We start from the raw sequence: 25,591 nt of genomic DNA, 5'->3' as shown, positions 1-25,591 counted from the left end.
CCTCACGGAGAATTTATCCCTGATCTCTGATCCATCCCTGCCCTCTGGCAGTGGAAGCCATTCCCCGTGTCCTGTCCCTTGTCCCCAGTCCCTCTCCAGCTCTCCTGGAGCCCCTTTAGGCACTGTTAGGAGCCCTGAGCTCTCCCTGGAGCCTTCTCTTCTCCATCCCCAGCTCTCTCACCCTGTCAAGGCTGAGCAAAGGGGTATTCCCTGAGCCCTGAGGTGCTTCAGCTGAGACCCTCAGAGTCCCCTCTCCTCTCCTTGCAGCAACAGAAAGGGACACACTGGAAATGCCCATAAGGAGAGTGGAAAAATCGTGTTCAGCCGAGCTCCTCGTCATTCCTTCCCCTCAGAGCTGATGGGCTGCTGGATGCTGAGCCTGTAAAGATCATTAGATTAATTCCTTTCCTTGCTGTGACTTAATTGTCTCCATTTGTCCTGTGCAGAGCTCGCACTGGGGGTGTGTTTCTCCTTGCCTATATTTAGTTTGATCTCTACAGTGATACTGGAATATATAAATTAAGGCTGGCTCTGGCTCTTTGTGGCACTGAGATGCCACAGATGATTTTTTGTGCAGTCTGGTACTTGGACAGCAGGAATTTTGGGCACTGGGAGATGCCAGGGGCAGCATCAACCCATCCATGGTCCCACAGGGTCCACATGAGCAGAGGAGCTGCTCCAGGGGCTCATCCTGGGGGAGCTGCTCCTCCCTGGGGAGATGGGCAAAGAGGAATTATGGGCACAGGGATGAAAACCAACATCCTGGGATGCAGTTAACCAGCCTGGGCTGCAGGGATGGGAACAGGAGGGAAAGGGGCAGGGGAAGGCAGCAAACTCTGTGCCTCCCTGCAGAGCTGCAGCACACCCCAAAAAGAACTGTCCTGTCCCCAAATCAAGGGCAGGCAGGCACTTCCCAAAGCCACCCTGATGATCAGCAGCGAATCTCCCACATTTATCCTGCTGAAACTGAAACTTTTACCTTCCTCAGGGAAGCAGCAGGAAAATTCCTCTCTGCAAGTGTGGATCCAGAGCTGTCAGGGAAAAAAACTCGGTGAAAACTGTCAAAAAATTGCATTATGGCTTTTCTGTTTGCAGCTGGGCCTGGCAGAGATGCCCGTGCTGGCTTTTGTGCACAAACTGGGAGGATTCCTGCAAAAAATATCCCACCTTGTCATATCTGTGCAGGGACCCCTCTGGGGATGTGGGGGATGTCACTGATCTGAAGACAAACCTCAAAAGTGGCTGGTTTGGTGCTGTGCAGGTGTGGGAAGTCACCCCAGAAAAGCCACAGCCGTGGGGGCAGGAACACACACAGGGAAAGGTTTAATTCATTTTATTTGTACACAAAGAGGCATTTTGGGTTATAGATTAAAAAAAAAAAAAAAAAAAAAAAGAGGCAGATAGAAGTTTGAGATAGTGAATGCCTGGACTGAAAATGTGAAGAAAGGAAAGCAAAGTGAGCAGATGGCAGATTTCCATGGAAAACAGAGGTCAGGGCTGCTCTCCCCTCCCTGCAAGGACGGGGGCACAAGGCAGCTCAGGAGACATTTTGTCAGGATGTGAACTGACTGAACAACAACCAGAGGGGCCCACAATTTACTTCTGCTTACAAAAAAAAAAAAAAAAAAAAAAAGAAAAAAAGAGTAATTAGGTAATCAGGGAGATCTGGGTGTGCTCCACCAAAGCCAAGGGAGAGCAGCCAGTGGGTCCTGATGCAGCAGAACAAGGATGCTTGGAAAAGTGGGGCCTGAGCCCTGCCTCCCTCTCTGTCAGCAAAGGGATTTAAGAAAAAACCCAGATTTGAGGTGATGCTGGACCCTGTGGGTGCTCCATGGTGGGGGAGACCCAATTCCAGCACCTAAACCACGGCTTGGCTTTAGAGGAGGAGTTTGGGAATATTACAATTGAGCAGAGGAAAAGCAAGGAGCAAACGCTGCTCCAAAAGGCATCTGCCAGCAAAGCCACTCCACGGAGCTCTTGGACAGCATCACCACACCCTGGGATGGGAATCTGCTGGGATCTTCCAGGGCTTGGAATGCCCTGCCCCACCCCACCGTGATGCAGAGCCTGTCAGTGGGCTGCACTTCCTCGTTAGCTCAAACTTAATTAGGGAAAAATAACAGCCATATGGTAATGCCAAAGCCAGGCAAAACAATGTCTGCGTGTTTGGGTCTGGCATGCTCAAATATTTTCCTAGAGCATTAATTTTTAATTCTTACATCAGACCCGCAGAAGCAAACATAAATAGGATTTTATGCTTTCCATAATCCATCCAGCTTGTGTTTGTTGTTACATACACGGAGTAATCGCTGCCTGCCACTACTTACAGGAGAGCTGATAATAAATATTAGGACACAAACTTACAAGTTAAATGAGATACAGTTAAGTAGTCGATTAAAAGGACACCCATAACCTCAGGTTACAAAAGACTAAGTATTGCTGCTCTAATGTGCTTTTCTGTTATTTTGGGTGCTCACCTGCCAAATCTACCCCGGGAGAAGCGGAGACGAGAGACGAGGAGAGTCTGGAGTTGTTTGTGGCACAGATCAGGGCTGCGAGTGGGACGAATGAGGAGAATTAGGCACAGGGAGCATGATTTGGATGGTGCAGGGACGTTCCTGCCCTGTGACCCCGCTGCGTGGCCCTGCCACAGCGGCGCTGCTCAGGGAGGAGTGCTGGCTCCCAGCTGCCGTGCTGGGACCGGGAGGGACGGGCTGAGCTCGGTGTGGGCTCGGTCACACCTGGAGGGACGGGCTGAGCTCGGTGTGGGCTCGGTCACACCTGGAGGGACGGGCTGAGCTCGATGTGGGCCCGCAGGAGCGCTGCGATGTCCCCGCGGGCCAGTGACAGCGCTGAGTTCCCGCCCTGCAGGACACAGAGGTGACACATTAATGCCACAATGAATGCTCCATCCCCAGACCTTCCCTCCCTCCATTCCTCCCTGCCTTCCAGTGAGTCACCATCCCAAACCCCCCTTTGGGCCCCAACCACACCAAACTCAGCCCAGCTGTGCCTCTGCCCGGCCCCGGTGCCCTCCTGCACGTCTCAGATAAAATTATAGTTTAATTAGAAAATAGCTCCAGAATTCCAAACGCAGCCCTGTGGCCCAGCAGGAGCAATCTCCACCCGCTCCCAGCCCAGCCCCATCCCACACATCCCCATGCAGAGGCTCCATTCTCGGGGAGGAGTAAATTGCTGCTGATGTCTTGGAGCCGATTCCACGCGCCAGGATTTCATTTTAGGGTTACACCTAAAATGTAACCCTAGCTCCTGCCCAGCCCGTGGCTGTCACAGCCACCCCATGCCCGGCCCAGCAGCACCAAAGCCAGGGGTTTGGTTCAGAAAAGGGACTGCAATCGGCAATTCCTCACCCCAGACCCACCCCGGGGGCCTGCCGCCTGGAGCAGCAAGCCCAGCTGAGTTCCGCTGCCGTGCCCGCACCTTGTCCGTCAGCGTGACCCGGCAGCCGGGCTGCGCCAGCAGCAGCCGCACGATGTCGGCGTTGCCCTGGCGACAGGCCACCATCAGCGCCGTGCTGCCCTCCTCGTCCTGCAGGTTGACATCGGCCTGGCAGGCCAGCAGCGCCCGCACCATGTCGTCCCTGTCGTGGCTGACCCCCAGCATCAGCGCGGTCTGCCCGCCCTGCAGGGACACAGGACGGGATGAGCACTCCCTGCCCACCTCCTCCCACAGCCCTGCTCGCTCAGAGACTACTATTATTATTATTATTATTATCATTATCATAATATACTATAATATACTATAATATACTATAATATACTATAATATAATATACTATAATATACTATAATATAATATAATATAATATAATATAATATAATATAATATAATATAATATAATATAATATAATATAATATAATATAATATAATATAATATAATATAATATTACATTCTATTATATTACATTGTATTACATTACGTTATATTAATTATATTACATTATATTATATTATATTACATTATATTATATTACATTACACTACATTACATTATATTATATTATATTATACTATATTATATTATATTATATTATATTATATTATACTTTTCCATAATATACTTTTCTATTTTATATATGATATAATTTTATAATTATAATTATACTATATATGATATGTAATGATACTATATAATAATTGTATATATTGTATATATAGTATATATAAATACAGTATTGTATATATATATATAGTGTTTATACATATTATGTATTGCATAGATTAATAATAATTGTTATGTGTTATATAATTATATAGTGATGTATAATATATAATAGATTTATGGACTATTATTATTATTATTATATATTTTGTCTATAATATCTATTATATATTATATAATTTTATAATATTATAATTATACAATATAGGATATATAATAAAACCATATAGACATTGTATACATTGTATATGTAGAGTATATATATATACACTATACTGTATATATATAGTGTTTATATATATTATGTATTATATATATATTAATAATTATTATGTATTATGTAATTATATAGTGATGTATAATATATAATAGATTTTTGACTATTATTATAATATATTTTTCTATAATATCTATTATATATTATATAATTTTATGATATTATAATTATACAATATATTATATATAATAATACTATATAATACATTGTATATATTGTATATATATACAAAATATTGTACATATATTGTATATATATATTATGCATTGTATATATACTAACTGTTATGTAGTATATAATTATAATTTTATATAATTATATATATACTATTATAGAATTATAATTATATAATGATATAGAATATATAGATTTTTGGTGTAGTAATATTATTATTATTACTACATACATAGAATAATGGAATAATTTAGATTGGCAAAGCTCTCTGAGATCACCGAGTCAGTGCTTATTAACCCAGCACTGCCAAGCCCACCACTACCCCATGTCCCATGACCTCATGTCACAACTCTGCATATTATTATTATTATTATTGCATAGTCCATACACTGTAACAATTCCTGTTCGTATTGCACCCTATTGCATGTTATTATCAAATCACCCCGGGCTCCTCTGCAGGTGTTGTGAGAGGCACCTGCTCCCCTGGTCCTTGCAGCAGCATGGCCAAACTGCCCAGCTGCCCCCACACCTGGGTTCCCCAAATCCTGCTGGGCAGTTTCTTCAGATCTGGACTGACTTTTACAGCAGTTTGGGAGCAGAGATGGGTGAGGGCACCCGCATCCCTAAATCAAAATGTGTGATTTTGATGAAGCTCACCAGCAAACCTGGGGCTCCCACGCCCTGGGGTTCACCCCTCGCTGCTCCTCCCTGGCAGCATTTCTGATTTTTACCTCAGAAAAACTTGTTTGCAAAATATCCAGCCTTTTTTTTTAGTTTCTCCACTTGCCCCAGATGTCACACCCCTTCCCAGGGAGCTGCTGGGGACTGAGCTGCAACTCAGCTGAGCTTTCCTTTGGAACATCCAGGAAGCAGCAACTCCTGCCCCATTCCTGCTGCCGAGCCTCAGCCTGGCGCTGCCACGGAAGGTAAGGAACCCAAAAGACTCCCCCAGCTGTTTCCTGCCACACACCTGGGCAGCTCTCAGGTTGACATCCCCCTCCTTGAGCAGCCTCATCACCACCTCCATGTCCTGGCGGGTCTCGGGGGCCGCCAGCGGCGTCAGCATCACGGCCGTGTAGCCAGCACGGTTCTGCAGGTCCAGGCAGCACTTGCCTGCAGGGGATGGATCCAGCCCGTGGTGGATCACCCAGAGGGAACAGAAAGGAAAGAGGGAGTCATGCAACGCATGGCATCTCATATTCCCAGGAAAAGGAGTTATTCCATAGTGATACAGGACGGGGATTTATCTGTTTTGAATATCCGGGCTCGTGAGCGCAGCATTAAACGGCCCCTGGTGCTACAGTTAATTACAACTGTTGAGGTCAACTCAATTAACTTTGAAGACCACAACAAATAGAAATTAAAGGGGGATAATTAATGCCTCAAGCACATGCTGGTTGGAGCTGTGGGCTGTTTGCTTTGGCTCCCGTGGCAAGGGAGCAGCAGAGAGACGCCCATCACCCAACGGGCTTGGAAAACATCCTGGCCCCGTTTCACTCATTTTTCACTTCAAAGAGCCCATTTCCAGCTCCTCCACGAGGAATGAGCCATGACTGAGGGTGAGGGCTCGGGTCCAGCCTCGCCCTGAGGAAGCAGCTGCCTCAAACCCTTCCCTCCCCGCGCCTCTGCGCAACAATCGGGTTATAGATGTGTATGATAATCTGCCATTTCCCAAACATTTCATGGATTGTCCGGCCCATGAGAAAAGGCCAAAGTGCCTCTGTTCTCTCAGAGCACGAGCACATTTTTGCCCTGTACAGCCTCAGCTGAGATTTTTGTTGTTTCATTGCAACACAAGCTGAAAGTTCAATAGTTTAACATGGGAGTTCTTCTGCGGGGCTGGGGGGTTTCTTACGCTCTCAGGGGTCTGATCCTCCTGCCCCAAGCCATGATGTGGCTTTGGCTGCTGTAAGAAGCTGGGGAGCCACCCCATCCCACCTGGACTGGGGCCATGAGGGACATTCCTTTGGATACAGCAACCCTGAGCCATCCCAAAGTCAGGCTGCAAAGCCCTCGAGATGTGTGAGGCCACTGATGAGCCTTCATGTCCCTGAGGAGCCTCAGCTGGGACCCCCGACTACAGCCATGGGCCCAGAGCTGACCTGTGGGGGAGGATGCTGGTCTGGAGGTCAGCCAGGTCTCCTGGATGGACCTCAGCCCCATCCTTGTACTTTGGATGGATCTTGGGCCCCTGTTTTTCTCCTGGATGGACCTTGCCTCCATGTTTGTCTCCTGGACGGAGCCTTGCAGGTAGGTGGCTGTTGGTCCTCAGCCCCACCTCTGTCCCACCTCCTTTAGCTCTTGACTGAGCTCCCTGGGAGGACCCTGGACCTCCTTCAGTGTTCGCCATGTCTGGGAGTGTCCATGTCCCCCTGTTCCCTGTGCAGCCATCCCTCATGGGACCACGAGCCCATGGCAAGAGCCATTGCCACTCCCTGCCCCACAGAAGCCCTGGCTGAGCAGAGTGGCCGTTCCTACCCGTGTCCAGCAGGAGCTTTGCGACCTGGAAGTTGGAATGGGACACGCTGTAGTGGAGAGCTGTGTTGCCATTCCTGTCAGGCAGGTTCACCACGGTCTCCAGGAGCTGGGGCTGGATGTCCCTCAGCACCTCCAGGTACGCTGCCACCACCTCTGGCCTGGAAGCCTTGTGGCTGGACACCTGGAACCACTCCTGGGAGATGGAGCCGAGGACGTGCTGCTGCAAACACCAAGGAGTCACTGTCACTGTCACCGTCCCTGCCGAGCAGTGGCTGCCCCAGCTCCTAGCCCCACCCAGCCAGCACTCAGCTTGTGGGTTTGTGATTGCTGCTACAACTTGAGGGGGAAAGGAATTTCCTGTGGTAACTTGGATGAGTAACCAGACAAAGCCTCCATCTTTCTTTTTTTTTTTTTTTTTTTTTTTTGTTTTCCTCCCCCCTCTTCCTTTCTTTTTGGCTGTTGTAAAACTGACTCAGATGTCACCTCACACCCCTCTCCCCACAAAGCTGTCCAGAGCACAGCCTGCGATGTGCCACGGGGATAATCTCATCCATTACAGCGAACAGAGAGCATGAACCGTGTCTGAAACGGGACTGGGAAATATCTGTACCAGATGCTTATTGCTTCTGCTCCTGATTTCTGGGAGGTGTTCACTGAGGAGCTGGCAGGCAGCAAGGAAATCTTCGGAGGGTTTGCATCTAAAGGGAAAAGACTTCTGTAAATCCACCATAGGACAGGACTTGCAGGAGGTATTGAACCAAGTAGGAGAACACGGGCAGATTAGGTTGGAATATGTTCAACACATTTAAGAGTTTAAATTATTGGACACAAGTCGTCCCATTGACTTGACACAGCTTTTAGGTACAAAGCTAAACATTTAAGCAGAGGTTTAAGCCCAGAGTCACAGATTTATATGGTCAATTTCATCTATTACAAAAATCCTTGAAGTGGGGTAAAAAAAAAAATCATATTCCTGAATCTGCAAAGAACTTTACCAAAAAACTTTCCATGAGAGGGGAGAAATGAGCTAACTCACCAGACATGACTCAGTGTAGGGTCATGAATCAATCCCCATTAGGTCCTGTAGTAACTCAGAAAATATTTAGCTCTTTAAAGCCTTTTCCCTTGCCTGCAGAGGTCACCACTGCTGTTCCACCAGAAGCCCCAGCCCAGCCCTGCAGTCCCATGGCCCAGTCACCACCCATTGTCCCGGTTACCTGTGAGCCTGGTGCTGAGAGCAGGGTGCTGCTCCTGCTGATGCCTCCTGCTCATCATCATCATCCTCCTCACGCTTCTCCCCTGAGGAAGGCCCTCTGCTTTCCCTTCCATCCTGCTCGGGCTCCATGTCCCCAGCTCTGCCCTCGGCCTCGGTCTCGGTGTCGCCGTCCGACGCGCTGTCCTCAGAGCTGGTGTCTTCTTCACTCGACGTTGTCTCGTAGCTATTTGAGGACACCACAGGTTACTCCCTCCTTCCCCAGCCGCAGCCACGGGGCCTGACCAAGACTCATTGTCCCCAACGGGCCTTGGGTGAAGCCCAGAGTGACAAGCAGCAAGTTAAAAGGTCTGAGCCGCAGCCGAAGTCGGGGTTAGTCTTTGTTTGGCTCCTCAAGCAGCAGGAGTGTGACAGAAGCAGTTAATGAGCAGCAGGCAAGGTTACTTCAGGGTTTGCAGGGATGTCCATCACACACAGCCCGGGCAGGGGCTGCGAGCTGCCTCCCTGCTGGGAGCTGCTGGCACGGTGGTAAGGTGACAGCAGCACGGCCCCCGTGGCAAGGAGGGACTGGTGGCATCGGCAGCCTCGAGGAGCACGAGACAAAAGCTGTGTCTGCACAGCTTTTGGGCTGAAGTCTTTCGGGCTGAAGTCTTTTGGGCTGAATCCACCATTCCAGCAGCCCTGGCAGAGCTCTGTCCTCTGGTTGTCTAAAAGCATTAATATTAATAATGTCTTCCACAAAACAGAACGTTCACTCTGATGGACCCCAGAACTTTCCTCAAAGTAACCAAGACTCCTCCAGTCCCTACAAGTTGTGCCCATCTGGCAGAACCTAGGGGAGCAGGACGTGAGCAGAAAGCAGCACCAGACTGGCACACACAGCTGTCTGCCCAGCCCAGGGACAGTGACACGTGCCCTGCACTCTGCATGCCAGCACACGTTCACCTCAGCAGCAGCTGTGCCTCTGCTCAGCTCACAGGCCAAGGAGTGTTGGATATTGGGCACACCTGGAATGGGGAGCGCAACCTAAAGTCTCCTTCATCCCAAGGTAATCCCTTATTTACCAAAAAAGTCTTTTCCCAGGCCCTGAACCAAGTGCTGTTGGCTTTGCTGGAGCGTGGGGGCAGGTTAGTGGCAGCGTGCTCACCCAGGCAGTGCTGGCCTCCTCAAAACCCACCAAGGTCAGTGGGAATCTTCCCAGGGAATCTTCCCAGAGAATCTTCCCACCTTCCCCTGCTGGGTTTTGGATGAAGCCCCAGGAGAAGGGTGTGCAGAGTCAGTCCCCAGTGTGTCCCCGCTGCTCTGAACACTCCACCACCCTTCCTTAACGGGGTTACTCACAGGTTATCAGTGCTGGATTAAAGAAGGGAGAAAAGAGGCTCTATTTCAACTGGCCTTTTAATCAGGAGGGGAAAAGAGGGCGAGAAAGAATGACTTCTCCAGGATACAGAGGACATTCCACATTAAAAGGCAGTTTTTGTCTTCTGAATGGATGCTTACCCACCATTTACCCCAACAAACTGGAGATTCTTTTTGGTCCCATTGCCTCCTGCATGGAAACCACAACTTTTCTTTTTCATGATGGATTTAAGACTTGTGGTTGGAGAGTTCTCTACCAAAATACAAAATAATAGATTAATTAAGCAGACGTGCCATAATTAGCAATACTTATTCCCAACCTCTAGCAACAAGCTACAAATCATAATTGTAAGCATCTTACTTCATCTTATGAGAGTCTTTTGATGTCTTGCAAAACTACAGATGCAGCTGGCCACAACCTGAACCTGCCCTGCCACCTTTAATACAGGTCTCAAACATCTCCAGGTGACTGGAAATATAAAGGAAGTGACTGGGAATCATGTATTTGTCCTATGAATTTAAGTAATTTTACTTTTGTAATACTGTTTTGGTTTGTGGGGGTTTTTTTACCCAGTAGCAATGTATAGGAAAATTCCTACATAAATCTGCTATAATACTACATGGCTAAGTTTTTCCATTGGACTTTGAACAGAGTCTATCTACTAAGGAATAAGTCACTTATCTATTTGCAAGTCCCTTCCCTCCCTCCCCCAGAGAGCAGGCATTGGATTCCCATGTTCATATAAGCTAAAATTATTTTAGATGAAGGTCTGTGAGTGGGGACAGGTCTTTTCCCAGCCTGGTTGCTCAATTAGTTTGACTGGTTTGGGTTCTGGAGAACTCCACACTGATTTACCCCAGATGAGCACCAGCCTCGTGTTCTTGCAAACTGACATGTCCAATCCAAATAAAAAGAATGTTTATTTGATGGAACAGCCACCAGTGTGGCAGCTTTTGGAAGCTGATCCTGCGTATAAACGAGCCACTGCTTTATGAGCTCCTACATCATTTCGCTTGCTTTTTCCCATGTCAGATCCACAACTTCTGCCGTGCAGAGATCTGCCTTTCTCATCAAGCTTTGTCGAGATTATTCCTGATCTGACTGACAACAACTGTTCCACCACATCCCCCCTGCTCCACGCTGGAATAAATGGGAAAAGGTTTGGCCCGGACACATCGAAGCCTGTGCCAATATTATTTACCCAACTGTTGATAGTGCGTGTTGGAATTCTCCTTATCCACGGGCCCTTGTGAGGAGTAGGCAGAGAGCAGGGAGTTGAGGGAATTAACTAATTGGCTCTGGATGGAGCTGAGCTTGGAGGCCGGCTGCTTGATAGCGCTGGCCAGCTCGGGGTACCCGTGCTCCAAGCACAGCCACTGCTCCTGCAGGAGCTCCTGGATCTTTTTTACATATTGGCCAATGGGGTCAACAGCCGGGAGGTCCTCATGGCCAGGGGCTCCTTCCTCCTGCAGCCCTTCCCGAGGTTCCTCTTCTCCAAAGCCCGCCTCGCTCTGGGCCGCCTTTGGGCCGAGGGAGTTCTGGTGGTTCTGGTTGTCGTCGCTGAGGTGCTCGTGGATCTGCAGCTGGGTGAAGCAGGGAGCAGGAAGCCCAGCCTCCGTGCTGGCCTCTCCAGAAGGTCCCTCTGCTCGAGCACCTGCCGGCCCCTGCTCCCTGCACACCTCCACGGCCTGGGCGCTGATGCTCTGTGCCCTGTGGGCGCCGACGCCGATGGATCTGGTGGAGAGCGGGATATTGACGTTGATGCCTTTGTCCTGGGCCTGCCTGAGCCCTGTCACCTGGGAGAGCTCCGTGTTCACCGCAGCATCCAGGCGCTGCGAGGCCCCGCTGCCCCGCTGCCTCTGCAGCTCAGCCTCTCTGGACTTCTCCTGCCACAGCTGCTCTTCCAGCTGAGCTTTGGAGCTGGCCAGCAGCTTGATGCTCTTCTCCTTCTCCTGGATCTCATGATCCTGCTGCTGCAGCACTGCCCTGACCTGCTCGAGCTCCTCTTTCTTCCTGGCCAGCTGCTCCTCCAGGTCAGCGACCTGCTGCTTCAGCGCCGTGACCCCGCCGGGCTCTCCACGGTCAGGAGCCTGGGGAGCACCGCTCTCCTTGTCCCCTCCAGCCTGGACACTCCTCTCCTCTCCTTCCTTCAGCACGTTCAGATCCCTGTCGCTCACACTCGGCCCCCTTTCCGCAGGGTTCACGCTCTCCTCTGCCGGCCGGAGGGCAGCCGGAGCCGCTGCCTCGCCCCTGGCCACGCCGGAGCCATCGGCGGCATCGCCCTCCTCGGCGCCGCTCTCCACCAGCACCTGCAGCTGCTGGCTCTGCCAGGGGGGCTGCAGGGGGCCCGGACCCCCCCCGGGATGCCCCACGGGGCCGTCCCGCTCCATCTCCCGCGGCGGGGCCGAGGCGCTGCCGTCCGAGCTGGGGCTGGAGGCGCTCTGGGAGCCGGGCTGGCCGTGGCAGTGCCGCGGGGGGCTCCGGGGTCCCGCCGGGGGGCTGTGGCCGGGGGGCAGCGCCTCGGGCATGCTGGAGGCTCGCAGCAGCTGCGGCCGCGCCCGCAGCGCATCCCGCGGCCAGCCCGGCTCCGCCTGCCGCCGCGTCTCCGCCAGCAGCGCCCGCCGCCGGTAGCTCGGCTCCTCGGGAGCTGCCTCGGCCGGCAGCACGGCCCGGGGGGGCTCCTCGCCCAGGGATGCCTTTCGCTGCGGGAAGAAGCAGGTGGAGGTCCAGCTCTTGCTGGCAGCGGCGGCGGAGCAGGCGCGGGAGCCGCTCTCGGGCAGGCTGAAGTTTCGCGGCAGGGTGCTGAATTTGGGCTGCTTGGCTCGGCGGTGGATGTGGACCCTCCGGATGGTGTTGCCTTTCTCGATGTCGTCCACGTACTTCAGGAAGTCCAGGTCCAAGTGGAAGCCGTAGGGTGTCTCCAGGGAGTAGGGGAGGCTGCGGGGCTGCTCCCTGTCCCCGTCGGGTTGGGGTAGCTGGCCATCTGCTGAAACATCCCCCCAGGAAAAAAAAGAATAAATGGTCGAATTTTGGGGAAAAAAACCTGTTTAGAGTAGAGGGGAGATGTTTTTTCTCTTTTCATCTCAGTTTTGGGCAGGCAGGGGCTGCAGCTCATTTTCGTGGAGGCTCGTGGTGAAGCTGTGCAGAGACCCAGTGACACGCACCAAGCTCTGATCTGGTTTTCCAGAGGTGCCTCAGGTAATTGTTGCACTGAGGAAGACAAAAATCTCCTGAAATCATGGCTCTAATTGGCAATTAAGCAAACAGCAGGTTTTGCAGGCAGAGCTACGTGTCTGTGTAGGCACAAAGAGCTGCCTGGTAGATAATAAATCCAGATCAATAATAGTATGTGGGATCAATCTACGACAATGACATTTTTTCAAAGGTTTTGGTTTGGTTCAAACTTTTCAGTGGCATAAGCAGTGCACACCAAGCAGGAAAATCATTGCCTTGTTTCACCTGCAACCACCAGGTCACATATTATTCCTTGAAAATGACAGATCTGGGCAGAGGCTGCTGCTCAGAGCCGCAGCCATGCAGAACACTCATCCCAAGGTGACCGGCTCAGCTCCCAGCACAGCTCCTAACTGAGGCAAATCACCACTAAATGGGTGTCACTGTGTTTGCCCACCCAGCCAGCACAGGCAAACAACTTGTCTCCCACTTTAACACAGCCATCTCCAGCCTGCAAACATTCACAGCCCCCAGATTTCCACCCTGAGGGTTAACAGTTAAATTTCTGCACTTTCCCTTATGCAGCAAGTCCCTGAAATCACTGTGGTTTGGGCTGCTCTGCACCTCTGAGCAAACGAGTTGGGCTCAGTGAGGAGGAGGCACCACCACCCGTGGCTGACCCCTTTGTCTCCACCCTGGAGACAGCTGGAGAGGACCAGGACAGTTGGGAACAGATTTTGGTGCTGCTCAGCACAGAGCATCCCTGAGATGCTGAGGGGCTGCCTGGGTGGGAAGCAGCACGTGGAAGTCAGAGGAAGGACAGAGGGAAGCCACCACTGGGGTCATCCCAGGGCACAGGAGCACAGCTGGAGGGTGGGAGCAGGGATCTGTCACAGAGCATGGGAGGACAAATATGTGCTGATCTAGAGCTGGGACCTGCTTTTGCTGTGGTTTTTAAGAAATCAGCATGATAATGAACGATGCAATTTTCACCTCTTGGCCCCATCTCTACAGAACAGGTTATTAACAGCATTTCTGTAAGGAAATTACTCCAGGGCTTGGTTGGGGTTTTTTAAAAAGAAATAAATGAACAAAAAAACATCCTGGAGGCTCTATACCTTCTGTCTTCTCCATGGTGGGGTCTAACTGGGCTGTCACTTAAGCATCTTCTGACAAGGGCTGAGGAGTCGCTTCACCCTGGAAAAAAGAAATGGATACTTCTAATTTAATAAAATAACACGCTCAGCATGTGAACTTCATCTCTCCTTAAAGCCTTACCAGCCTTCAAAGGCCACCCCCTCCCACTTCCCATCTTCTTCAGCCCAGTGGCGTCCAAGGCTTTGAAGCTGCTAAAATCAATAGCTCCTTTTCCAGAGGCAACAACTTGTGCTTGACAGACACCTCCCAGGGAGCTGGTCCTTTAAAACATCCCCTGCATTACAGAGGGTTTGACTGCCAGCGAGGACAGACAGACATTTGGGATGACTTGAGATGGATGCACAGGGACTCTCCACTGACTCCTGTGAGCTGGAGATATCCAACATGATAAAAGCTCCCTGACAACAGGGATATAAACTACACACTGAAATGACTGGTTTGCCTTTTTTTTTATTTTTATTTTTTTAATCCATAACAAGCAAAGATTCAAAATTTATGTTGACTCTGGTTCAAACGACAGCCATTACTTCAGAGCACATCCCTACTGTTAAAAAGAACCTTCACCAAATTGCACTGAACCCCAGACAAATTGCTTTCAGCTCAGGGAACAATTTCAGGTGGAGATCTACCACAGCCAGCACTGAGATCCTCACATCATTTCTGGGCTGTGTTACCAGAAATGGTAACACATTTCCAGCTCCTTCCCATCACGAGGACATGGATGAGACCCTTCTGGAGCACGAGAAATTAAGGCTGGGAGCAGCAAGAAAGGTCCTGGGTGAAACTTCTCACCTCCAGATCCTTTAGAAAGGCACAGGGAGGAGGCGGGGAAGGGTGAAGGAGGTTGGGCCAGTTGGACACCACAGCAGGAGGCTCCCTGGCTTGTGTGAGGAGGACAACAACGCTCCAAGTGAGAAGGTCTGGTTTTAATTTCTGCTACAGAGGATGACGTGGGAGTTTCCCGAACAGTAGGTTGTTTGTTTATGACTGTCCTTACAGTATCTAGTTTGGTTCCTGGCCAGAGACGGCCCCACAGCTGCTTGGAAGTCCATCCCTGCTCCTCTCCAGTGCATCCCTGAGCTATGCAACACTCTCAGGGCAGGACCCAGCAGCACAAAGCCAGCCCCAGCTCACACCCATCCCATGGATCACAGCATCAGAGTCTGAACTCATCCTCTGCGTGCAGAGCTTTGCCTCAGCGAGGGCTTCAGCACCTCCCCACAGCTCCAGAGCTCCCCAGGAAGGGGCTCCAGCTGACCTTTACCAAAGACCAGCTGAAAAATGAAGTCAAATCCTGCTGTACTGTTACCACAGGACATTGCCACATCCCTGGAAGTGTCCAAGGCCAGCCTGGACAGGGCTCTGAGCAACCTGGGATGGTGGGAGGTGTTCCTGCCCATGGAATGAGATGATCTTCAAGGTCCCTTCCAACCCAAGCCATTCTATGATTCTATAAGGAATACTTTGAAAGATCAAAACCTCTTAAAGAACCAATCAGTTGTCAATCACGTGGGCATGTTTATGGTCAATGTAGAGCCTTGATGGGCATCCAGGAAGGTCCCAGCCCAAGGAGAACATCAAAGGTCTCCAGAGCTCCAGCAGGGTCACAGAGGGTCACGCTGATGCCCACCCAGCACCTTGGGAGCTCCTGGAAAGCTCCTCAAGTGCTCTCCAGTTAACCACACTCTTTCTACAAAGGACAACTCCTTCTGTCTCCTCCTGCCAGAGAACAGCACGTGCCAAAACAAACACCAGCCTCTTTCTCAAATGTTGTTTCTTTCCCTTAATTTTCCGACTGCAGCCAATTCCAGCCTGACCAGCTACACTCCGCTCTTCTAGGTCATTTATTCAGAAAGTGGGGGGGGAAAAGCCAGTGAATAGGAAGGTTTTTAATATCTAGATAATTACATTTGGATCATTTATGAGCTGGCTGGATCCCAGCTCTGCAGCCCAAATTGATACTACGACTACTCTCCTTTGACCAATCTACTTCAAAATCTCCTCGTAAAAGGATGCTGAATGTACCCAAACGGCTTGCTGATGTTCTCCTGTCCCCTCTGGGCCAGCTCAGGCATGGAGGATATGGCTTAGAGCCAAAAATGTGCCTCTTTGGACCCCACAGCTGCTCTCCCATGCCTGTCCCTAAGAAAAATAAGATTAAAATATGAAGTCATCTGCCAGAAGTAGCAGACCCCTACAGCCAGGGTCCATAATTTGAGGCAGGGTAACAGTTTTAGGTGCCTCTCCATCCTGCTAAAACCTGTTAGGCTGACCCTCTGCCAGGTTCTGTACTTGCTGAGTTTTCTCTGTTTAATGAAATTGAAGAACATTTCCTTTTCTCCCCATGCATCGCTGATTCTTACCTTTGCTACACAGAGAGGCCATGGGGAGGATTAATCCAGACTGGAATTAGGCTGTTTTTCTCAAGGCAGGAATAAATACATACAGAAATGCAAACGGAGAAGCCAAATAGTGAGAAGGCAACAGCACAGAGCAAAGTGGTTTCATTCCCGGGGGCAGCCCGTTTGCAGGGACAATGTACTGTCTTTTTAACCAGCCTGGACTCAAGCACTGGCTCTTTACACTCACATTTAACCCCTCTTTCACTCCATGCCACTTGCCAGGCAATGTGAGCAGCTCCCCCATCCACCCCAGCCAGCAGAAAGGAGAGCACCATGACACCCCCAGAGATTCAAATAACAAATTAACCACATACCACAAATACCCACAAAATCCATTCTCCCAGAGCGTCTTGCTAGTAATTTTAACTGGGAAACAGTTAACCCTGAGCCCATAAACAACAAGATAACCCACCAGCACGTTAGCACAGTCTCGTTAGCTGTCACACAACATGATCTGAGCTCTGCCTGTCTGTTCTCCTGCACTGCAGCAGCGGCTCCAGCACTTCGTGGTGAAAGGAAAAACCGGTTAGCAAAGCATTCAGTCAGGTTACCTGCTCACGCTGGCACCCACAAACCCCCCGGGGAGCAGCAGCTCTTGCCTCCCTCCAAAGCATCTTCTCCCACGCCCGAGCCGGCAGCGAAGGGCCGGGAGCAGCGAGCGCGGCGCGGCTGGACCCCAGCCTGCTCCAGCAGCTACAAAGTTGGTCAGCTGAGCTGTGACCTTGCTCAGAAAGCAAACACAAGTTTAAACCAAGAAGCACAAAAGAGGGATTGATTTTCCAACAGAGCAGCCCACGGCTCTCGGATGACCTTTGCGAGGACAGTTCAATCCCGGTGCATAGAACGAGTTACTTTTCCACGGAACGGTTCTTTTTCCCAGAAAACGCGGAGCACCCAGCGCTGCCCGGGCTGTCGAGGGGGGTGCTGCCTTATCGGGGCTGATCATTGAAGGGACAGTCAATAATTAACGGCGGCGCTGCTGCTGTACCTGCTGCTGCAGCTGCAGCGCTCCGCATGCTGCACCTCCGGGCTGGAGCATTAGCAATTCCACCAGCGCCTCTCCCGAGGAAACGCAGCCGGCTGCCGCGACTCGCTGGCGGCAGCCTGGGGCAGGCTGCACAAGGGCTCCGTGTCCCCAAATCCTCCGGCGGAGCCGCGTTTCCCACGTGTGGAGCAGGCACAGCCCCTTGTCCCCTCTCGCCGCGTCCATCCATCCGCAGCGCCCCGGGAGATGCCGGACGGGATGGGCGGCGCGGGCGGGGGGTGTCCCGGTGTCCCCGGGGGGGACAGTGGCACTCTCCGTATCAAACTCTCCAGCCTTTGGCGCTGGGGTTATCCATCCAGACTTCCAGCTGGCAGCGAGCAAGGCAGGGGTCAGCTGGCAGAGCAGACACGTGGAACAGGCTGCCCGGAGAAGCTGTGGCTGCCCCTGGATCCCTGGAAGTGCCCAAGGCCAGGCTGGATGGGGTTTGGAGCACCCTGGGATAGTGGAAGGTGTCCCTGCCCATGGCAAGGGGTGGAACGAGATTTAAGGGCTTTAAGGTCCCTCCCAACCCAAACCAGTCTGGGATTCTGTGATTTTGGGCAGAGTGGCTCAGTGATGGGCAGAGTGCCCGTCCCAAGCCTGTCCTGAGCTCCTGCATTGGCATTCCCCTAGGGCATCCTGGATTGCTGCCCCTCCGGGCTGGCAGCAGGGACAAATCCCTTACTCTCTGCACTGAACTTGCAACAGCCTCGTGCTTGCAAAGGCCGAGGGCTTCAGGGCTGCAAAACTCTTCCAGGGCTGGGAAAGAAAATCCTGGGAAGTGAAGGCATCCCCTGGGAGCTGGGGGCTCTGCTGGGGGCTCTCACCAGGGACTCCCATCACAGAGCAGTGCCAGCACCTTTCCCATGGCTGAACGAGCAGCACGACCCGAATCTCATGCTAGGGAGGAAAACCACATCTTGTCGCTGTGTGAGAGCAGAGCTGCTGGCGCTGCTCCAGCTCCCTGCAACCCCCAAACGGGACTTTAACACATTAACTTTGAAGAAAAGCAGACAAGTTTTGCCTTCGCAGGAAGCAGAGTATCAGGACTCACAAGAGAACCAGAAGTTTGTCCTTTTGCCAGCCCTCCCCGAGGCACGGATGGGTTAAACTTCCCAGCCGAGGGATGAAAAATCATTGCTCTCCCAAAAGCTGCCTTTCCCAAAGGCCGCCTTTCCCACGCGGCTCCGTCCCACACCGCGCGGGGCCGCGGCTCGGTGGCCGTGGCTTTCTGCTTTCACAAGCAATTACTGAGCCCGAGCTTCAAAACCAGCTCCAGAGCAGGCTGGCTCGTTTGCTGCTGAATTCCTCTGCTTTAGTTACGCTCGTGTGTCTTTTCTGAGCACATCCTGCCGCTTGTGTTCTCCAGGCAAAGCAGCACGATGGGAAAAATCCACGTATTTCTGCATGATGCTGATTTTAAAGGCATTCTGAAAGAATTGTTTGGTTTTCCCACTGGACAGACCTAGCAGGAAGCTTTAATTTGGAGCATTTCCTCGTTGCAATTACCCACATACGACCTACGGTTGTTCCCACATTTAATCCCTCTGGAACTGAGGAAGTCTGTGACCCCTTAAATAAGCTTTTAATCGGGAGCTACGAAGGGAAGGAGTCAAAACACGCAAATTAATTAATTACGGGCTGGTGCTTGATGGATTTACATCCAGCCTCTGATAGCTTTGCCCAAAGGGACTGCTGCAGGGTGGGAAGCGGGGAAGGGGCTCACCAAGATTGTCCCCCAAGCATGAGAACTGAGGCCATGGCCTGAAACTGCTGCTGCTCCACGTCAGGCACCGCAGCTGCCGGGGGGTTTGCTCTGCCAGCTGCTCCCATGGATGAGAGGAACCAGACGGCTCTGAAGTGGCTCAAGAGCCATCCCACCCACCCCTCCTGGCCCCACTGCTGCCTCCCTGGATGCTGGCAGGGCTGCTGCCCTCCCCTCCCCACAAAGAATCCCTGTGGGGTGGCAGGTTTTGGGCTGCACCACCTCTCCTCTCCACCACGGGTCCATTCAGCTTGGGAGGGACAACTGAGATCATCCAGGGCCACCTCCCTGCTCCAGTGGGGTCACCCCAGAGCACCCTACTCAGGAGTGTGTCCAGACTACCTGCAGTGAGGGAGACTGCACAGCCTCTCTGGACAATCTGCCCCGGGCTCGGTCACTGCCCAGGGAAGAAGTTCTGCCTCACGTTCAGGTGGAATTTCCTGGGCATCATTTTCTGCCCATTCCTCTTGTCCCACTGCTGGGTACCACAGGGCAGAGCCTGGTCCATCCTTGTCCATCTGACACCTCCTTTTGGATACCTATATCATGGATGGGGTCTCTTGTGAGTCATCTCTTCTTGAGACTGACCAGGCCCAACTCTCTGAGCCTCTCCTGGGCACAGAGATGCTCCAGGCCCTTCCTCATCTCCACAGCCTCCACTTCAGGAGCTCCACGTCCCTCTCGTCCTGAGGAGCCCAGAGCTGGATGCAGCACTCCAGATGTGCCTCACAGGGCTGAGCAGAGAGGCAGGATCACCCCAGGGTGACCCACAGACAGAGCTGGCCCTCGGCACCCGAAGGGTTACACCCAAACCTGCTCCATCCAGGCGGTCTGGATTGCACAACAACCCGGCTGCAAATGGACATACCAGGAATAAAAATGGCCTCTTGGGGAATATTTGTTGTAGGGATTTTTCAATTCTGTTTTCACTGCAAAGGAAGAAAAATAACCCACTTCCAGTCTGCTGGGGACATGCACACGGGTGGGATCTCTGCTGTGATCCTCTGCCCGCTGGCACAGCCACGGGAAGGAGCTTCCCTCCAGGAGAAAAAAAAAAAAGGTTTGAAAACTTTGTGGGATTAAATAAATACCTAGTTAAATAAAAGCAGTTTAAAGTCCCGGTTTGCACTGCAAGGAGTTGTCATGATGTTTTCCAAAGTGAGAGCACACAGGGTTGCTGCTGGATGAGATCTGAATCCTGGGAGCCAACCAGCCACCTTCCCACGTGTGTCTGGCACCACAAAATCACCACTGCCAGTGGCCCTGTGTCCCACAGCATCCCTTGGAAGGGCAGCTTGAGGGGGCAAAGGGCAGCTGAGCTGACCCAAAATTAAAGTGGGGGGACCAGACAATGCCTGAGCCACTGCTACAAACCCAACAGCACCCAGGAGGAAAAGTTCCCAAGCTGGATCCACCCCAAGCTGCAGCCACACCACACGTGCTGGGCAGGCTTCCCTCTGTGCTGAGGCAGAGCAGGACTGGATTTAGGATGCAAAACCTGCTACTTAACAGGTCATAGGTTACCTGAAGAGCCTTCATCCTGGGGCAGTGCATGCTTTCAGCACATGGCTGTTGACAACGGGACCTTACTGCATCCCAAGAGGAAACTCCCTTGGCCACCGCCTGCCCGGGGCATCTCCAGAGCAGAGCTGGGAGCTGGAAGCAATTTGGGAGTGCTGGGAGCTCTCTCTGCAACCCATCAGCTTGTGGCTGATGATGGAGAGGTCCAGGCTGGCCTCCCACCCCCTCTGCAAAAAAAAAGCAGGGGAGGAGGAGCGGCTGGGGCTAGAGCTGGGGGCTGTGCACATGGAAAACATCCTGGAGGCGTGTGGGGCCTCCCCGGGGTTTGAACGAGAGGGTTCACAAGGAAGCTGAATAATGAACCCAGCACCACTCCATAAAGGAGAGGATCTCTTTCAGCAGCCCCCGGGTGTGCAACCCTTGGTGCTTAAACAGCCACTTCAGGCCCCTTTCCTTCCCAATGTCTGTAATAAAGCTGTGTGGATTCTGATTTTATTAAAGCTGCTCGCTGCTGTCTAATAAATGTTATGAGCTTCCTGCCAGCATTTCCATTAGAGACGGGTCAGACCTGGCGGTATCAGATATCCAAACTCTCTCCCTCCTCTCTGGCTTACCAGGAGGGGAAAACGATCACATTCACCCCCTCCTCTGATAACCTCTTTTCTGACTGACCTTCAGCTCATTCCAGCCACAGACTCACAAAAGCTTTGGTGGATTCTTGTGATTTTATCCCGTGCCTTGAAAACCGCGGTGTTTTCCATAAAGTCTTCTTTCCCAGAGCCAGGTGAGCACAAAAAAGCACCCAAAGCCCTGAAACAAAAGTGCTCCCCAGTCAGAAGGCAGGCAAAAATCTGAGGCGCCTCGTTTCTAAAGTTTACTGTCTTTGCCTCAATCCCACAAGTTTTGAGGGAAAACAGTGAAGCCCTGCTATGGCTTCTGGTCTCTTCCAAGCTCTGGTTTCTACCTCCTTGACCTTGGGACAAGTCAAGCTTTGCTGCCACTGATACCGAGTAACTCCCACGTGGTCAAAATGGGAAATTTTAGGTGCTTTTAGGAAAACCCTATTGTCTGCATTTCTCTCCTCCTCCCTGGGCAACCACCTCAATCCCCCACGGAGACACGGAGCCATTTCACATCGATTTCTGACCCGAGCCAACGAGACTCGCATTGATCACACTCCTGACAAGTTCAAAAGCCTCTTCACACAGGAACTTTTCTTTTTCAGGCCACCTGAAACCAGTCTCCTCATTGACTGGGGCTGCCCAGAGGGAGGATGTGCCACCTTCCTCCTCTGCTGGTGATTTGTGTGGACAATGGGAGCTGGGAGCCCTGGAGCAGCATTTCCCACCTCTCACCCATTTAGGAAATGGGGATTTTCCTCCAGGATTTTGACCCAGCCTCAGCCACATATTGCTGGTGTAGTTTCAGCTTGCTCACACCACATTCATCCCTGATGGGCAGAGGAACCAGCTGCAAAGATTAATTTAAGATATTCTCACTTTGAAGATAGAGATTTCTGTGTCTGTATAGGTTTTTCACCATATTTCACATTTCTGACTCCATCAAATTGTCCATTTGGGCGGCGTATTATCTTAATAATGACACCACCTTCTTTTTCATGTGCTGTTTAAACCCTGGGATGGGCAGGACTCGAGACTTCCCAAAACATGAATTCCCCTGAGGTTTAAAATAAACAGGGCTGAAGCAGGAGCTCCCTGCAGCCAGTTCCTCCCCACTGCTCTCCCCTGGCATTGTCACTGTGAGGATTTCTGCCCCAAGCCATGGGATCCTTCACACCCCTGGAGCTGGGCTCAGGGTTTTATTGACCAAAATCTGCATCCCGCTGCTCTGGAGCCAGGCAGAGTCACACATAACCCCTGTCAAGTGGGGCACCAAATGGAAAATACAATAACTTTCCATATTGACTTTTTTTTCCCTCATCAATGGGGCCACACTCATCCCTGTGGCTGCCCCCAAAGATTCCCTAAAAAGACCCAAGATTTTCTGATGAGTTGGGCTGCAACACACAGTGATGAAAACGCAACTTTTAAAATATTTGGCAGCTGTGAAACCACCAAGGGAGGGACCTGAATTGGCACCGAGCTGGTGAATGAGCCTGTGTTCCTCCAGCAGCCATGTCCCAGGACCTCAACACCACTCCTGATTCAAGGAATGCTTTGAGAGCAAAACCTCTCCCTCCCAAAAGGTCCCCATGCCAGAGGTTCTCTGATGGGAAGCAATGTCATATTCCTGCTTGGGGGCAAAGAAATGTGAGAATGGGACAGACCCAGCATTGCACGAGGGGATGATACCTGGGAGGTAAAACCTGCCTCACAACAGGACCTTCTGGAGAGGAGCAGGATGTGACCAGGGTTTTCCTATTCCCAGGAAACTGCACCAGGAGTGTGACAGAGCCCACAGCAGCAACAGGCTCCCTGACACCTCATCTTCCAGCTCCAGGGCTGTTTTAATGAATCCATTCACTGATCCCTCCTCAACCCCAGATTCCCCAGCCAGGTCCCTGCTCGTCAGGCTGAACGTAATTTCAGCAGATGCATTTATCTTTTAAATATTACAGCCAAAGTGACAAATAACCTATGATTAACGTGAGGTCACAGGTTTCCCCTCCTCCTTTGCCATCTCAGGTATCATTTAAGAGATCAGCTTTTCCCATTCACCCCATCCAAAACCAAACACAAACCACCTGGAAGGCTGCAAAACATGTCCAAAGGCAAATGCTGATTTTTTATTTTTTTTTTTACATGGCTGTGGTCGCTACCCTTGCCCTACATGAGCAATGGTTTTGGGTGTTCACCAATTTCATTTGGGCAACACAGCTGAAATATTTAATATCTGGGGTGGCTCTGGACAAGGGAAGCTCTTCCTGCTGGTGTCACATCCCAGAGCTGTCAGGAAAATGAGATATCCCTGAAGAGCCCAGACCCACTTCCACCCCTGCACGGCGCACATCACACCCGGAGCATCCAGAGCACCACTTCCTCCATCCTGAACCGACCTGAACTTCCAGCTGACATTATCCGACCCACCTTCTGCCTCCAGCCACCTCCTCATGGACCGCCCGGCCTCTTCTCCAGCGAGCTCAGTGATGTGCACCCACTGCAGCAGCTCGGCGCTCCCTGCTCCTGGCTCCTCCGGAGCACAGCCCGAGCTCTCAGGCCGGCTGAAATCAGCAGCAGGGAGCTGGGCAAAGCTGCCCGGGCACGCCTGCTCCCGGCAGAGCTGGGCTGCTCCGAAATGCCCCGGCAGCGCTCACGGAACGGCGATGCTGCCTGTCCCTCCGCTCCCTCCTGTCCCTCCCTGCCCCTCCGGGACACAGGGAACCCGGGCACAGCCCCGGCCAGAGCCAGAAATGAGTTACGGTGCCAGGAGCTGCTCCGTCCGGGCGGCTGGAACGCCGGCGAGGAAACGGGGAGAGGCTGCGGGCAGCGGGGGGAGACCTCGCTCGGCCTGGAGGCTGCGCTGGGGCTCGGCTGAGCCACATCTTCAAGGCTAGGCAGGGTTTTATGGTTCGGCTTTGAGGCTAAACACAGCTCTGAGGACTTCCACTGCAGTGCCCAGGGCCTGGGGGCCCTTCCCAGCCCTCACACGGTGACCTCTGGGGGTCCCAGCAGGGCTCGGAGCTTTCCTGCCCTCTCGCAGCTGCCCAGCCACGCTCAGTGCCCCCATCCCGGAGCCAGGGGCGCTCTGGAAACATTCCTGTCCCGAGTGAGCCACGGCTGATGCTGCCGCCGGGCAGCCACGCCAGGGGCCAAGAGCCCTGAGCATCCCCGGAGCATCCTTGGAGCACCCCCTGAGCATCCTTGGAGCACCCCCGGAGCATCCTTGGAGCACCCCCGGAGCACCCCCGGAGCATCCTTGGAGCAGACCCAGGAGAACCCTTGGAGCACCCTTGGAGCACCCCCAGAGCACTCCCGGAGCATCCTTGGAGCACCCCCGGAGCATCCTTGGAGCACCCCCGGAGCACCCCCGGAGCATCCTTGGAGCAGACCCAAGAGCACCCTTGGAGCAAACCCAGGAGCACCCTCCAAAGCGCTCCCACACATTCCCTGAGCACCCTGGAGCATCCCTGAGCACTTCCAAAGCACCCCTCTGAACATCCTCCGGCGCAGCCCAGGAGCACCCTCCGAGGCACCCCCAGCGCACCCCCGAGCATCCTCCAGCGCTCCCCGCAGCGCCCCCGGGCAGTCCCAGACCCCGAGCCCGAACGAAGTGCCCCGGGTGCCCGGGCTCCCGCCGGGCACGGCCGTACCTGCCGGGCAGAGCCAGCGCGGCGCTCCCGCTGCCTCCTCCGGGAGGGAGCCGAGGCGGGCCCGGGGGCGGGGCGGGACCCGGTGCCCTCCCCCGGGCAGCGGGGCCGGGGGCGGCCCGAATGGGCTGCAGGCGGGACAGCGGGAGCCAGGGGGAGCGGCTGGTATGGGAGGCCGGAACGCTGCTTTTTGGGATTTTTATTAATTTTTTTTAAACTTTCCCTCATGCCCGCTGTATTCGGCTGAACGCTTTATTTATACTTTTGTAGCTCATCCTGTTTGCACAGATGCGGATCAAGAGCGGTGGGAAGGAAGGGAAATCAGCGGGGATGGGCTCGGGATGCAGAAGTTGAACTGTTTTTGCACCAGCTGTTCTCTGGCTCGGCCCTTCAGCCCCGCCCGGTTCACTTCGGGCCCTTGTTCCTCAATGCAATCACATGGAAAATGCAAAGAAAAGGCAATCTGGGTTTAAGGCTTTGAGCTTCCCCATGTGCCCCGTCCCATGTGCTCATCCAGCTGCACCAAGTGAGGACAGGCAGAAATCAGTTCAGTGATGCCAAATAATTCCTTCAGCGCTAGGTAAAGCTTTTGAT

The 25,591-nt window shown here is 52.3% G+C and overlaps 1 protein-coding gene across 7 annotated transcripts; it reads right to left on the bottom strand.

The window, feature by feature from the left end:
- Window positions 1-1,297: 1,297 nt before the first annotated feature.
- On the bottom strand, window positions 1,298-25,145 carry KANK4 (KN motif and ankyrin repeat domains 4). 7 transcript variants are annotated; one of them, XM_038144700.1, is made up of 10 exons: window positions 25,001-25,145; window positions 13,979-14,057; window positions 10,888-12,672; window positions 9,827-9,938; window positions 8,331-8,552; window positions 7,724-7,811; window positions 7,114-7,333; window positions 5,606-5,748; window positions 3,442-3,642; window positions 1,298-2,865 (listed from the first exon to the last, which is right to left on the bottom strand). In XM_038144700.1, the coding sequence occupies exons 2-10, from the start codon at window positions 13,992-13,994 to the stop codon at window positions 2,776-2,778; spliced, it is 2,877 nt and encodes a 958-aa protein (XP_038000628.1). In that variant the 5' UTR covers window positions 13,995-14,057; window positions 25,001-25,145; the 3' UTR covers window positions 1,298-2,775. The 7 variants fall into 7 exon arrangements, with proteins under 7 accessions (XP_038000628.1, XP_038000627.1, XP_038000629.1 ...); XM_038144699.1 differs by lacking the exon at window positions 25,001-25,145 and adding an exon at window positions 16,972-21,365; XM_038144701.1 differs by lacking the exon at window positions 25,001-25,145 and adding an exon at window positions 16,833-16,922.
- Between the last annotated feature and the right edge of the window lie 446 nt (window positions 25,146-25,591).

This window comes from Motacilla alba, chromosome 8 (assembly GCF_015832195.1).
Source record: "Motacilla alba alba isolate MOTALB_02 chromosome 8, Motacilla_alba_V1.0_pri, whole genome shotgun sequence".
Taxonomy (NCBI): domain Eukaryota; kingdom Metazoa; phylum Chordata; class Aves; order Passeriformes; family Motacillidae; genus Motacilla; species Motacilla alba.
This window is presented reverse-complemented; position numbering and strand designations above follow the sequence as displayed.

Bases quoted from the DNA above. Each gene is read 5' to 3' on its own strand.
- KANK4 (XM_038144700.1), bottom strand. The intron at 9,939-10,887 runs GTAAATAATATT...GTATTTTGGTAG, and splicing joins CACGCACTATCAACAGTTGG to AGAACTCTCCAACCACAAGT. The intron at 7,334-7,723 runs GTACAGATATTT...TGGTGTTTGCAG, and splicing joins GCAGAAGCAATAAGCATCTG to CAGCACGTCCTCGGCTCCAT.